At 40.2% G+C, this 14947-nt stretch overlaps 1 protein-coding gene across 12 annotated transcripts in view; it reads right to left on the reverse strand.

Moving 5' to 3' along the window:
• Positions 1-14947, reverse strand: part of aebp2 (AE binding protein 2) — a 194997-nt gene that overhangs the window by 122608 nt on the left and 57442 nt on the right. For 8 of the 12 annotated variants that reach the window (XR_006315049.1, XM_043713488.1, XM_043713487.1 and 5 more), the window contains exon 7: positions 10035-10148. Coding sequence is in view for 8 of the 12 variants with exons in the window: in XM_043713488.1 (XP_043569423.1) it covers positions 10035-10148 (114 nt within the window). In the remaining 4 variants the exon portion in view is untranslated. Of the gene's footprint in view, positions 1-1796; positions 1887-10034; positions 10149-14947 lie in introns of all 12 variants that reach the window. The other 4 variants (XR_006315052.1, XR_006315051.1, XR_006315050.1 and 1 more) reach the window with 1 other exon arrangement.

Consider the following 14947-nt stretch of genomic DNA (forward strand, 5'->3'; position numbering starts at 1 on the left):
ACAAAGGCAGTAACTGTGCAGGTTCTCTCTCTCTCTCTCCTGCAATTACCTCAACTTGAGTTTTCTTTGTCTGTTCTGTTGTTGTTTTGACCCCCCCCCCCTCCAAAGTTCCCAAAACAATCCAAGAGAATTGTACATTCCAAATCTCTCTTCATCTATACTTTTGAAACAAACCATACGATACATACTTTCCACACTGGTCACTCTGAACAGCAACACTTCACAAGTTGAACATTGAACTCCAACTGCCATTCTTCTGCCCAATCCTCCACCCTGAAGCCTATAGATAACCTTATCACTTTTTATGTAGAACTTTGTAAAACTAATCTATAAATTTATAATGTTGTCCCCTGCATCCAAATTAGGGTTATTTATAATATTTATTTCTGAGAAATTGGGTCAAGCGACACCACTGTATAACAATGTTCTGAAAAATCAACATATGTTGCAGCCTGCTCGCAGGTTGATTTTAAATCTGAAACACACTTTTCTTTTAATCCCATAAGTTTCCACCTTCATAAGCTTGCGTGACACTATCAAATGCCTTTCCGTAATCAGCACTTAATTTTGTATATTTTGGTGAATGCTAAAAATCCAGTTCAAGTAATTTTTCTTCAGAATAACATTTAGAATTTGGTACAATCTGGTGAATATGTACTGAACTCCATGCAAGGCCAACACATACACTCCAAGATGTGGCTCCCAAAAGTCTACATATTACTTCTGATGTAATCCAACTACAAGTTTTAAGACGATAAAGCAAAACTTCCTCTTCTCCACATATACCCAGTGACAACAATGCAACGCAGATCTGTAGCTCAAAAGGACAAGCTGGACACAGCAGTGAAACTAATAATTGCAAAATCAAGGCCATACTATGAAAATCAAGAAAGGTGGGAGAAGGGAATTAACATTAAGATTCCTTTCTTAACCACATCACATTTTTCTGGCTTTTCTAACGAGTTAGGATACTCTCTGTCAAAGGGAGAGTGGGGAAGAAAAACAACGTACTGCAGATATTAGACCATTGTAGAGAAAATGTGAAGATGGATAGCATAATAAAAATAATGCTTTTCCACATGATTAAAAATTTCCTGTTTCATTAACTAAACAGAAGTGTAACTAACAAAAAAGCAAACTGTAAGATCCTCACTGACGGATGAACAAATTTTAAGGCTTAACAGTTTTGAAATTCACCCTTGCATTTGTTTCCACTCTTTCAACAATTTTTTTTCTTTAGTCTCCACTATAAATCACAAATTGCTTGTGTATAACATTTAGCAGAAAGTTAAAAATTAACTGCATGCTTATCAGATGGGCTGCTTCTTAAAATATTGTAGCTATGCATTTTGATAACATGAAAGCATAAATATAAAATCTATAGAGTTTGGAATTACAAACCAAATTTCATTGTTGGTGCTTAGCCCTACAGCACTTCAGCATTTTGACTTGAAATACATTTTAAAAATTAGAGTTGAAACACCAGTGTACTGTTATTTCCCAATATTTAAGAGCCATTTAGAGACCAATAATTGACTGGAGTTTATGGACTGCATTGGTTTAGTTGTGAAGGATCAGGTAAGTAGAAAATGGAAGTGAAAGAGACGTTTATCATAATTTATCACAGATTAGAATGAAATTGTTCACAGAGATGCAAGGCATGAACTGCATTAAGTCACGGTCTTTAAAAGTTTCAAGAACAAAATCCCTACTCGTGTAGTAATGTGACCTGCCTTCAAAGTACACTTGCAACAATATTTGTAGAATGTAGATTGAGTTTTATTTTTAGCCCCTACCTGTGCTGCTTCTTCTAGACTTAAGTGAAGTTTAGTTGTCATGTGTCAACCATGGAGCCATGTTCATAATGTTGTAAGGAGCCAGTCGGCCTGTCAGTACAAGTAAAAACAGCTCAAAGCTGAATTATTCAGAAGTACAGTACACGGCTGCAGCACAAAAATTGGACTATGTGCGTGTAGTCAAGAACTTATTCCTACTTTTACCAGAAGAAAAAAACTGCTTCTTAAACTGAAGGATGGAAATATGAATAACAGCCGCACAGATTGCATAGGTAAGTTTGGAGAATACAGTGCTCTTAAATATAAATCTACAATCACCTAACTACGTTTTCAATTTACTTAGCAACAATAAGCTGGTATAAAGTTTGACAAGAATAAAACATTTTCTATTAACATGGAAATATAACATTTGAAGTCTAACACCCAAATTCCACTACCAAAATAGGGAAATTAAGCCCAGAAATCTCAATATGGAATACAACAGAATTTACTAGGAGAAAGTGAGGACTGCAGATACTGGAGATCAGAATTGAGTGCGGGGTGCTGGAAAAGCACAGATCAGACAGCATCCGAGAAGCATAAGCCCTTTATCAGGCTGGCTTATGCCCAAAATGTCATTTCTCCTGCTCCTCGGATGCTGCCTGATCGGCTGTGCTTTTCCAGCACCACACTCTTGATACAACAAAATCTCTGTCCATCACAAGGTTCAAGCTTGATATCGTGTAACACCTTCCTCCAGATCTAAAGGGATTTACCCACTGGATTATCGGGACCTTCACTGCATATAATATCAAGCTGGCGCTTTATTCTGGAGATAAGTTGCCCATTGCTGTCATCATTAGAATCGAGTTTTGCAGTATTCTGCACAAAGACATTTGGACTGATGTCATGTAGTAATAATATAAATCTTTCCATTGAACGAGAATGTCAACCTTTGCAGACAGTTTTTAAGCAGGAAAGCAGGTGGGTAAAGGAACAGCAAAAGATGTTAGAATGCACGTGTTAAAATATGGAGAGAGAATGAGACGCTCATTGGGCGTTTACAATATAAGCTAAGGTTGTTTTTATAGTTCAGCATGAATGGACAAATTGTGATCTTCATAACTGTTTAACTTTCTAGAATTGCAACATTACGGAATGGTTAACAAAAATCCTATCTGCAGGAAAACAAGTATCATACATACTCACGTAAAAGTTGAATTTTTTTTAAAGACTTTAAGGTTAAATTTACAGGGTCAACTATTACATGGATACTACTTTTGAGGGGCTGAAATTCATGGTACAGTCCAAAATATCATTAGTAGAAGCCCAATTGATCTCTTAAAAAAAGACGAGTTACAGTAGTTACTGGATAAAAACAACAGAAACGAAAATGAATTAGTAAGCTTTTATACATACATACAAAAAGTAGAAATATGATACAGCTTACAATTACATGGTACATCTTTAATTAAAGATGCCAGATTCAAAGGTTGATTAAAATCCTGCAAAATCACACTGTTCAACTAGGTATATAACTATAAACCACGAATGCTACAGGGAACTGAGCTCAGCTGAGCTGCACACAAAGGGAGGTTGTCACCTGACCCTGACCTGATGCATCGTAAACTTTCGCACCAAATCAGTGCAAGTGTACATCAAAACAATTCATTTCATCATAACATGTATAGCATAATACTTTGACTCACAAATGTAGATCTGTTATCCGTGAAGAACTAGAGTTGACTTTTACACGAGATACGTGGAAAATTCCAGATTTTTTGGCCAAAGGTAACAGGTCAACTTTTATTCAAGAATATATGTTACTTCTCTGGCTCATTAGCAATGAATTATATTTTTAAATGCTAGCTCATCTCCCTCAGTGTCAAGAATTAAATGAAGTTTTTAGGTGAAATGGATTAGAGGACACAGGAAATTTAGACCACGATGTGCAGTGAAATGACTTTAAAAAGACACAGGTACACAAAGTAGATGCTAAAGTACCTATTTTCAGATTATATACCTTCAGTCTTATAAATACTACTTTAACATTAGCCAGCTAGCAGGGCTCATTGCAATTTTGGAAATCTAGACAGTTGGAATTTAGAAATTACTGTTTATAAACATTGGAAACTGGGGCAAAGGTTCAGGTGGCCCTAATTTATCAAAGTCTGACTTACGAACCCTCATACTTAACAGAGCAAATCCTACACAGTGGCGTAACTTTAAAAACATACAAACATTTTCTGTATTTATGACTAGATGCTTTACACTGTCCTATGTTGAGCTCTGACTTGGATATGCAATTTAGGCACAACCTGTAAGCCATGCAACCTGTTGAACCCACTATGCCATTTCATACAATAAGGCTGATCCTTTGTCTCAATGTCATTCTCCTAGTTTCTCCTCATACACCTTGACAGCTTTAGCTTCTAAAAATTTATATCACTCTTAAATACAGAGACTTAGCCCTATAGCCACCTTTGGTAGAGAATTCAACAGGTTCACAACTGATCAAAGGCAGTCCACCTTAGTCCAAAATGGTCTACTGCATATCCAGAGACTGTTAACGCCTTGTTCTGGGCTCAACGAGAATCCCTCCCATCCATCTAAAATGCAGAAATTACAGGTCCAGTCCATTCAATGTCTCTTCATTTAACAAACCGATTATCACTGTCTAGCTTTAGTACGAACTGAGGAGTGGAGATCTGCAAACCCACTACTGGTTGCAGTAAAAGCTTACTGACATTAGCTAGAATCGAAAAGCAGGTATAAAAAGGTACAACAAAGAACATACTGCCAATAAGAAAACCAGCATATTAAGTATAACCTGACGGTATTTTGTTCATTTTTAAGTGAGTGTGGCTAATTAAATTATTACATAGGTAGGTTCACTTGGAGCTGACAATATACAGCCTCAAAAAAAAAGGCTATTCAACTTCACCAGAAATATTATGTAATGTGCAGGACAGGAAGTGATACTCACACCCAGTAAGAATGCATACTGATTTACTTCTTTGTAACTACACATAATGGCTGAATATTATTAAACTTTCAAAACATAAACTGTCTTGTCCGAAGTGTAATTCAATAAGTAGAAAAAATGCATCTCCAGCAACATTCTTGATTTACCATATTGCAAGAATTCAGTAACTATTGAGAACAGTCATATCACTTATTTCCACATCAAGATTCTGTTTTCCAAAGATTGAGAAGGCACCTATATTTAAACACTTTTTCATTCAGGGGAAGGAGGTGACACTGCCAAGGTCAGTATTTAATTGCCTACCCATACTTCCCTCTAAAATAGTTATGGTGGCCTGCCTAAGTGAATAGAAACTAAAAGACCTGCAAGACCAGCGCTTCCTAAGCAGGGTTGCCAGCTGAGATTTCAGGGCCCCAAGTTGAGAAACAGAAATCTGAGTAAGCTTTAATAGCTGTGCTCTTGGTTTAACAGCCCCTTATTCTTCTCCCTCAATTTGCATTGAGGATCACAACAATTTTCTCAATGTGGTTATAGTGAGGAAAAGTTTGGGAAGCACTATATAAGACTATTGCAGAGGGTAGTTACACGTCATTCACATTGTGGGGCTCTGGATCCCATGGGGACCAGTCCAGAAGAAACAGATATCCTTGGGAGAAGGCTATCATTAAACCAGAATTCTAACAGCAATCTGGCAGTTTCATGATCAAATACTGATACCAGATTTTTTTTTTGGTGCAGGCTTATTGTACTGAATTGAAAATTTCTCAGCAGCCAGGCAGGGTTTGAACAAGTGTCTGAATCATGAGCCCACCACTGCTTTTGATCCGCCAAATAAAGCTCCAAATTTTAGATAGCAGGCACAGACCTCTCATCACATTACCCAGCAGTTTAAATTTGCCAACAATAAGGCCAAGACCAAATAATACATGGACTGCAGTGTTTTGAAATTACCAGTACTGATCTAACAGAACATACTCTTCCAATAAATTACAATAATAAACTAAATATTGCCAAAGTGAAATAGAGATGACTTTGGACCAGGACAAGTATTCAAAGAACAGTGTAATTGATTGTTTACTTTGTCATACCTTGATGAGGGATTTGATTTCACAAGGAACCACTTATTCAAGACATGTTAGCATCAATGAACAATCAATCTCATCTGCTGCTCTGCCAGAACTCATTTTACAGTCTGTGCTTGATTTTTCCACTTCCTTTCCTTATTTGCTGGCACACAAGTGCAACTCACTTCAGACTTGTTAAGACTGATGAACAGATTACAGTCATAACCACTCCACTGATAAACACAAGATGTCATCAACCTGACACTTCGCAACCCACCAACACTCTTAATTCAGGTTTTGTCATAGTCACAATCTCTCATTCTACCTTTCGGCTCCGTCCAAAGCAGTATTCATCCCAAAAAATCAGCTATAAAAGCAAACACATTGGTAGTCATAAAATATGCTCATTTCCTACATGCCAACCCACCAACACTCTTAATTCAGGTTTTGTCATACAGTCACAATCTCTCATTCTACCTTTAGGCTCCTTCCAAAGCAGTATTCATCCCAAAAAATCAGCTATAAAAGTAAACACATTGGTAGTCATAAAATATGCTCATTTCCTACATGCAGGCATTCAATTACTCCAGAATTTCACTATTCTTTTCACCTGCTGTTTTCCAACAACTTAAACAATAATTACAGCTACATCCATCGACAATTCAGCCTTTAGTATAAGACCAAACATTGCCCAGCTGCTAGTCTCTTCTAAGGTGATCCATTTCTCACTAAGTATCTTTACCCCGAAATACTAAGCCAATGCAAAATCACTCAAGATATATCATACCATGTGAGAAAATTAGAGATTGTGCACTTTGCCAGGATTAGGGCAGCTGAATATTATTTAAATGGAGAAACATTTGCAGAAAGTTATAGAAGAGTGATTTGGAGTCCTCGACCATAAGTCATAAATCTAGCAACCAAGTTAAGTGATATTCAATGACACGGTGAGCAAATGGAATGCTGTCCTTTATTTCAATAGAATAGAAGTTTCATTAAAACTATGTAAGGTACTGCGCAGACCACAACAGTGAACAGTTCTGGGCCTCTTATTTAAGAAGAGATAAACTGGCATTGGAGGCAATCGAGAGAAGGTTAAAAAAACTGATACCACGTATGAAAGGATTGTTTTATGAAGAGAGGTCTGTATTCACTGGAATTTAAAAGTATATGAGGCAAGCTGACTAAAGATTTTTTTTTAAGTAGACTTGACAGGCTCGGTACAGAAAGGCTATTTCCTCTTAGAGTGGTCCAGGTCCAGAGGGCACAATCTCAGAGTAAGGTGTTAACATTTAAAACAGCAAAGAGGAGAAATTTATTCTGCGAGGCTATAAAATCTGTGGAATTCTTTACCACAGAAGACCAGCATGGCTGGATCGTTAAGTACACTCAAGGTTGAGACAGACAGATTTTAATCAGCGAGGGATCTCTAAGGGAAAGTAGAGCAATTATCAAATGAGGATTATCAGATCAGCCACAATCTCACCAACAGCGTAGCAGACGAGATGGACTGAATTGCCTACTTCAGCTCCTACAGTTTATGGTCTTATGTTGAGCACAACAATTCTTAGCGTGGAACCTATTAAAGACACTCCCAGATTATGCAGCAATTTGCACTCCAAAAAGTCAAACTTTACAGCTAGTGAGTATGATGCATTAAAATTTCAAAATTAGCCTTCTGCTTGCTGACTCCCAGCCCAGTGTGGTTGAACTGCATTCTTTGTGACGCCAAGGATCAGTGCATCAATATGCTGTCGCAAAAACACACTTAAATGGAAATAGTGTCCAAGAAAAGAAAATGCCTTTTTCTCAGCTCCAGCTGTTCTTCACTAAATTTACATTAGTTTTAGCTTTCACTCAATGATTTATGAGAATATCTTAAGGCAAAAGATGGGTCTTTGGAAGTTCACATTCAAAAAGCTGTTATACTGGATGATTCTGGCACCAGAGTTTTGAGAAAATAAGCTTTAATCAAAATCCATCAGATGCTTAGCCCATGACCTCAGCAGCTTCACTATGAAGAGAGACATACTTGCAGCAATGAGTGAAATGGAAACCTCATCTGTAATAATTTAAAATTTTCTAATGCTGATCCTCTCCATATTAAAATTGTGACTATTTACATTAACAAACAATCGTTTGATGTGATGAAAAGCTGAAATTTACCAAGGCGCAAGTTCACATGCGAGTGCAATCCCTCAGTTTCCACCTCAGCTGTACTTAGTTATTGCCAATATTTTTCTATCAACTATACATGTTGTTTCACAATACATTCTGAACTTATATGTGCACTAAACTAAGTGTGATAAAGACTTTACTCTAAGATGGCTTCTAAAGGTGAAACTGAAATAGCTTATAAGCATAATACAAGATTGAAAAGGATATCAGCCTTGTGCCTCAGTGGTTAGCTAGGGACCAGGGTTCACTTAACCCTCGGGCAACTGTATGTGGAGTTTGCAAATTCTCAAGGTCTGCATGGGTTTCCTCCCATGCTCAGATTTCCTCCCATGCTCCAAAGATGTGCCGGCTAGGTGGATTAGCCATGGGAAATGCAGAGTTATACAGTGGGCGGTTTTTCAGAGGGTTGGTGTGGACTTTACAGACCAAATGGTCTGTTTCCACATTGCAGGAATCTATATTTCAATGAGCTACCTGGCTAAGTGGCATTTTGTACCAACATGTACCTGGAAGAAAAAAAATACTTTCCTACATTATCAATTCTTCCTTCAGCAATCTCCACGGGGATGGCTTTAAAAACAAACAACAGATCAACATACAAAAAGTCAAATGAAACAGGAGGCAGCTACTCTTTCCTACTCCAGATGCAATTCAGTTGATGTCCTAATGCATGCCCACCACTCCAACATCCAAATCAAAAGTTCAGACAAATTTCACATACCAGTGTTTCAAAAACAGAACTGAGATTCTCCAAACTGTATAGTTAATCAACTGTAACAAGTTATAAGAAAAATAAATCCTGCCACAGAATGTCAACTTAAAACATACTTTAGTGTCTGTTTCTCAACCAAAAACAAAACTAGTCTAAAATCAACAGACTTAATATTAGTCAGCCAAAAGACCTTTTCAAAAATAGTGAGTTTGATTGTACATAGGTGGCAAAAATTGTAATCAAGACTGGACTTGCTAATTTGGAAAATGATAGCCAAGAGTGACACTGGGGACAAACCAGCACAGACGTGATGCCATTGAGGATGCAGAAATGAAGCTGAAAAAGGATGAAAGTACACTTTTTTTAAAGTTAGTGGCAGAGTGCTATGATGCTGTTTCAAAAGAAGAAGAACAATGTTCAGGGAAGTGACCCACTGGGTCAATGTCAATGAGCACTGCACAAACTGCAAAACTGTGGATCAAAATGTGGTCAAGATGGTGCAGGGTGTTCGAGGGTGGCTGATTATTGTACTAAGTATATGAAACTTAAGTGTTACGAATTAGCAATGTGAAAACGAAGAGTAGAGCTAGTTTCGATCCATTATTTCTTCCGTGAGAGCTTAATTATACTTTTCCTGAATGATGGGACACCAGATGACTTTTATTATGACAAAAGCTGAAGTCCCCTTTCATTAAAGAATATGGACATTTCAGAATTCATAGCAACTTTCCACACCTGGACTCCAATCCAAACTGAACTCACTTCAACTCAAATAGTTCCCTTCCAATATTAAACCAAGTTTAAACCACAACAATGCAAACTTAATTATTTTAAAAAAGGGCAATGCCATGCAGCAACTTAAAGATTCAACCAACAACTTTCATTTTCAGACAGGCAACCCTTCTGGCCTTTACCTATTATGAAATAGGAAATTACCATCATTTTCAGTGATGTTTACATTTAATAAATGAAATAAAACACCTCAAAAGGATAACACCCTCTAACATTTAACCCAGACACAGTTTCAAGTAAGTGGACACAATTAAAAGCAACTAATGTTACAAAAATGTTAACACAATTAAGATTTCACGTGGTGGAGGGAAAGCACAACACTGATAAAGCTACACTGGGACATTTATCTGAAAATTAATGACCCCTTCAGCAGAGAAACAGCTCAGCCCATAATGGTGCACAGGTGCTTTCCTTCAACATAAATCATCACTAAAATCTTGCTGTAGATTCCTCAGACAAGAAAGAAATGAGAGAACATGCACTACCCTAAAAGTAAACTAAATTGGTAAGATAAACCTCAATCGTACCGGTATATGTTTGGGTCAAGGAGCAAAGCAGCATCTTGTGGTAGTTTAGACAAATGAACTGCTTTTGTCCTCAGTTGAGATCTGTCATTTTCATTCACCCACACATCAGGCAGACTGCAAAAGGAAACAGTGAGACATTACTTCAAAAAAAAAGAACATTTATGTTTCATCCAGATAGGGTTAGAAATGATTCACTCACTTTATTAAAAGTCACAGCAGATTTTAAAATTCCACAAAATTTCTTCTTAATTAATGTGAAGTCTCAAAAACTATACAGTCGAATGTTCCTAAAACCTTTTCTTCAAGAGTTTAAATGAAAAACTGTTCTGTACAAATTAAGACAAATACGAATATCACAATTATTCATTTATCAACTATAGGAATGAGGATAATACGATTAGTGCCTGTAGCATTTCATTTTCTTCATTTACTTTCACTGCTTTGCTTTTGCTGGCAGCTAGCTTGGATGGGAACAACCAACATATCTGCTGTTCTGCTGGATGATGTCTCTCCTATTGACTGGCTCATCATTTGATCATCTCTATCCTCTCAGAACGCAGCCAAATGAATGAAAAGAAACATAACACAAACTACAATACACCACATATGTACAGATAAACACATATGTGCTCACCACTAGTGTTTCCATTTGCACCCCAAATGAAACAATGATCCAGAAGATCAAATGATTTATTTTAAAAACAAATTGGTCTATCGAAGATAGTGCCCACACTATTTTCCAGCAGGGAACTGGTTTGCGTAAACACTCAAATCTGTATCATTTGGACCGGAAAAGGAGAAGGGCTCTGAAGTAGATCGATCAGATTTAACAGTACCACATAATTGTTTGCAGGAGCAGGTGGTTGAACGGGCAGCCTGTCAAATCAGTAGCAATCAGCTCTGCACGTAAAGATTTCAAATGATTTGACAGGAAATTCCTCTTCTTAATGGAGGATAAAACAAGTTGTTTCATGTCCCATGCTTTCTTATTAATAATTCGATTAGATTAGGCGATTGATTTCTGAAAAACCCAAGTCTCAAAACAGGTTCCTGAACTTCTAGCAGTTTAATTAATTTAATTTTCTGTCACATTCCAACTTTGCGGTCATTAGCTTTCTCCACCAGTCCAAAGAAATTCAATGCAAGCTCAAAAAAAACCTTGTCTTGCAATCCCACAGTTTACAATATTCCAGACTGAACACTGAGCTCAATTCCAGATTACCACCACCACCACTGAGTTTTTTGAGCAATAGCTGTCGATAACTCTGTTCTTATTTATACCCTAACTTCATCTTTTAGTTTTTCTATTTATTCAATTATCAGTGCCGTGCACCACCTCTTTTGCCATTTCTTTGCCTCCACCTCTTCTTTTCCTCGATACTTTAAAAGCTATTAGATTTTTTTACTTCGTGTTGAAGAAATGACATAACCTGAAACATTAATCTTGTTTCTCTACACAATTTTTGCCTTATCGGGTCCCTAGTTCTGGTCTCGCTTGTAGTGACAAAAGCAAAGTGAACCCATTTAACTTTTATGGGTCACCCTTCAGTCTGGAAGGAACATCTCCAGTCAGATAACTTTTTTCCTTAATAGGTTGAACTGTGTAGTTTTAGTAAAGTTCTTACAATTTTGTTCACACCACTCTGATATCTCTTAATATTGAGTAGACTGCCAGTGAAGGCACAGACTCTTGGTCTCAGTAAATTAAGAGTTATGAGAAGTGCACGGGCAAGAAGTGTTGAAGTAAATGATCAGTCTATTTATGCATCGACCTGGATCCAATATACCGGCCACTGCAGCGGACAGCTGGAACTGACAACCGGAAGCGGCAGAGCCAAACCACTATAAATGCCGGAGGAAACAACACAGAAGCGCTTCACAAGAGGCCCCCCAGCACAGAGGATATCACTTAGACAGGGGACGAACCTTCTGCAACACAAATTCCCAGCTCGCTGAACAGAACCACAACGACCAGCACCCGAGCTACATATCTTCTCTCAAACTTTGAGCCTATTTATGCATCTATTTAAGTTTTTATAATACAAAAATCAAATCGTGGATGTAAGTTTGCTCACTGAGCTGAATGGTTTGTTTTCAGACGTTTCGTCACCATACTCGATAACGTCACCAGTGAGCCGCTGGTGAAACACTGGTGGTATGGCCTGCTTTTTATTCGTGTTTAGGTTTCCTTGGGTTAGTGATGTCATTTCCTATTCTTTTTTCTGAGGTTAAACGAGATCCAAGTAAATGTGTTTGTTGAGGGTATTCCGGTTGGAGTGCATGCTACCACAAATTCTCACGGGTGTCTGTGTTTGGCTCATCCTAAGATGAATGTGCTGTCCCAGTCAAAGTGGTATCCTTCCTCATCTGTAAGGATACTAGAGAGAGTGGACCATGACTTTTTGTGTCTTTAAGTGTTAGTATCTGACAGCAGTGTGTTCGCTTTCTCAAATGTAGTCTTTGATTTAAAATAGAGTCTAGATGTAGAGTAGGGCTAGAAAAGCACAGCAGGTCAGGCAGCATTCGAGGAGTAGGCAAAAAAAAAGAAAATCAACGTTTCGGACAAAAGCCCTTCATCAGGAATGAAGGCAGGGAGCCTTCGGGGTGGAGCAATAAATGGGAGGGGGTGTGGGGCTGGGGAGAAGGTAGCAGAGAGTACAATAGGTGGATGGGGGTTGGGATGAAGGTGATAGGTCAGAGGAGGGTGGAGCGAATAAATGGGAAGCAAGATTGGCAGGCAGGACATGTCATGAGGATGGTGTTGAGCTGGAAGGTTGGAACTGGGGTATGGTGGGGGGAGGGGAAAATGAGGAAACTGGTGAAGTCCACATTGAAGCCCTGGGGTTGAAGGGTTCTGAGACGGAAGATGAGGTGTTCTTCCTCCAGGCGTCAGGTGGTGATGGAGCGGCGGTGGAGGCGGCCCAGGACATGCATGACCACGGCAGAGTGGGAGAGGGAGTTGAAATGTTGGGCCACGGGACTGTGGGGTTGAATGTTGCGTGTCCCAGAGATGTTTCCTAAAGCACTCTGCGAGAAGGCACACAGTCTCTGCAATGTAGAGGAGACCGCTTCGGGAGCAACGGATACAATAAATGGACATTGGTGGATGCGCAGGTGAAAATTTGACTGATTGGAAGGCTCCTTTGGGACCTTGGATGGAGGTGAGGGAGGAGGTGTGGCACAGCTTTTGCAATTCCTGCGGTGGTAGTGGATAGTGCCAGGAGGGGACGGTGAACCTGACCAGGCAGTAAGGGAGGGAACTGTCTTTGCGGAAAGTGGAAGGTGATGGGGTCCGTTTGGAGGAGGCAGAAATGTTGCCAGATGATGCGGTTTATGCGGAGGTTGGTGGAGTGGAAGGTGAGGACCGGGGGGTTCACTCCTTGATATGGTTGGAGGGGTGGGGTTTGAGTGCGGAGGTGCAGGATGTGGATGAGATGCGTTGGAGGGCATTTTCAACCATGTGGGAAGGGAAATTGCAGTCTTTAAAGGAGGCTTTCTGATATGTTCTGTGGTGGAACCGATCCTCCTGGGGGATATGGGATAGGGTGGGAAGAGATGTAATCCAGGTTGCTGTGGGAGTCGGTGGGATTGTAAAAAAAGTCAGGGTCAAGTCGTCGTCATTGATGGAGATGGAGAGGTCCAGGAAGGGGAGGGAGGTGTCAGAAATGTCCAGGTGAATGTCAGGGTAGAACGTGTTGGTGAAGGTGATGAACTGCTCAACCTTTACGCGGGAGCACGAAGTGGCGCTGATGCAGTCATCAATGTAGTGGAGAAAGAAGTAGTGAGTGGTGCTGGTGTAACTACAGAAGATGGACTGCTCTATGTAGCCAACAAAGAGACAGGCATAGCAGGGGCCCATGCAGGTGGCCATGGCTACCCCTTTCGTCCGGAGGAAGTGGGGAGGATTCAAAGGAGAAATTAAGGGTGAGGACCAGTTCAGCCAAACAAATGTTGGGGACTTCAGGAGAGGAAGAAACGGAGGGCTTGGAGGCCCTCGTCATGGTGGATGGAGGTGTAGAGAGACTGGATGTCCATGGCGTTGGGGGCCGGGGAAACAGAAGTCTTGGAGGAGATGGAGGGTGTGGGTAGTGTCTTGTATGTATGTGGGGAGTTCCTGGACTAGGGGGGGGATAGGACAGTATCAAGGTAGGTGGAGATGAGTTTGGTGGGGCAGGAGCATGCTGAGACAATGGGTCGGCCAAGGTGGTCAGGCTTGTGGATCTTGGGAAGGAGGTAGAATCAGGAAGTGCGGGGTTTCTGGACTATGAGGTTGGAAGCTGTGGGTGGGAGATCTCCGGAGATGATGAGGTTGCGCATGGTCTAGGAGGTGATGGTTTGGGGATGGGGAGTGGGGTCATGGTCGAGGGGCGGTAGGAAGAGGTGTCTTCAAGTTGGTGTCTGGTTTCAGCGGTGCAAAGGTCAGTGCGTCAAACTACCACTGCACCCTCTTTATCCATTGGTTTGATGCTGAGGTTGGGATTGGAGCAGAGGGAGTAGAGGACTGCACGTTGTGAAGGTGAGAGTGGGGGGAAGGGGGTAGACAGGTTGAGGTGGTTAATGTCTCGGTGGCAGTTGGAAATGAAGAGATAGAGGGCGGGTAATAGGCCAGCATAGGGTGTCCAGATGGATGGACTGCATTGGAGGTATGCGAAGGGGTCCTCAGAAGGTGGGTGGGAGTCCTGATTGAAAAAGTGAGCTCTGAGGCGGCAGAAGAAATGCTTGATGTCATGAATGTATTAAATTCATTGATGCGTGAAGGGAGGGGGGACAAAGATAAGGCCTTTGCTGAGGGCTGATCATTTGTCCTGAGGGGGGAGGTCTGGTAAAACTCGATAGGGCTGAGAGCGACAACCTTGGATAGGTGTGGAGCTGGAGTGGGGGAGGAACCTGTAACAGGAGTGGGCGTGGGGGTA

This window comes from Chiloscyllium plagiosum, chromosome 23, assembly GCF_004010195.1.
Source record: "Chiloscyllium plagiosum isolate BGI_BamShark_2017 chromosome 23, ASM401019v2, whole genome shotgun sequence".
NCBI lineage: Eukaryota > Metazoa > Chordata > Chondrichthyes > Orectolobiformes > Hemiscylliidae > Chiloscyllium > Chiloscyllium plagiosum.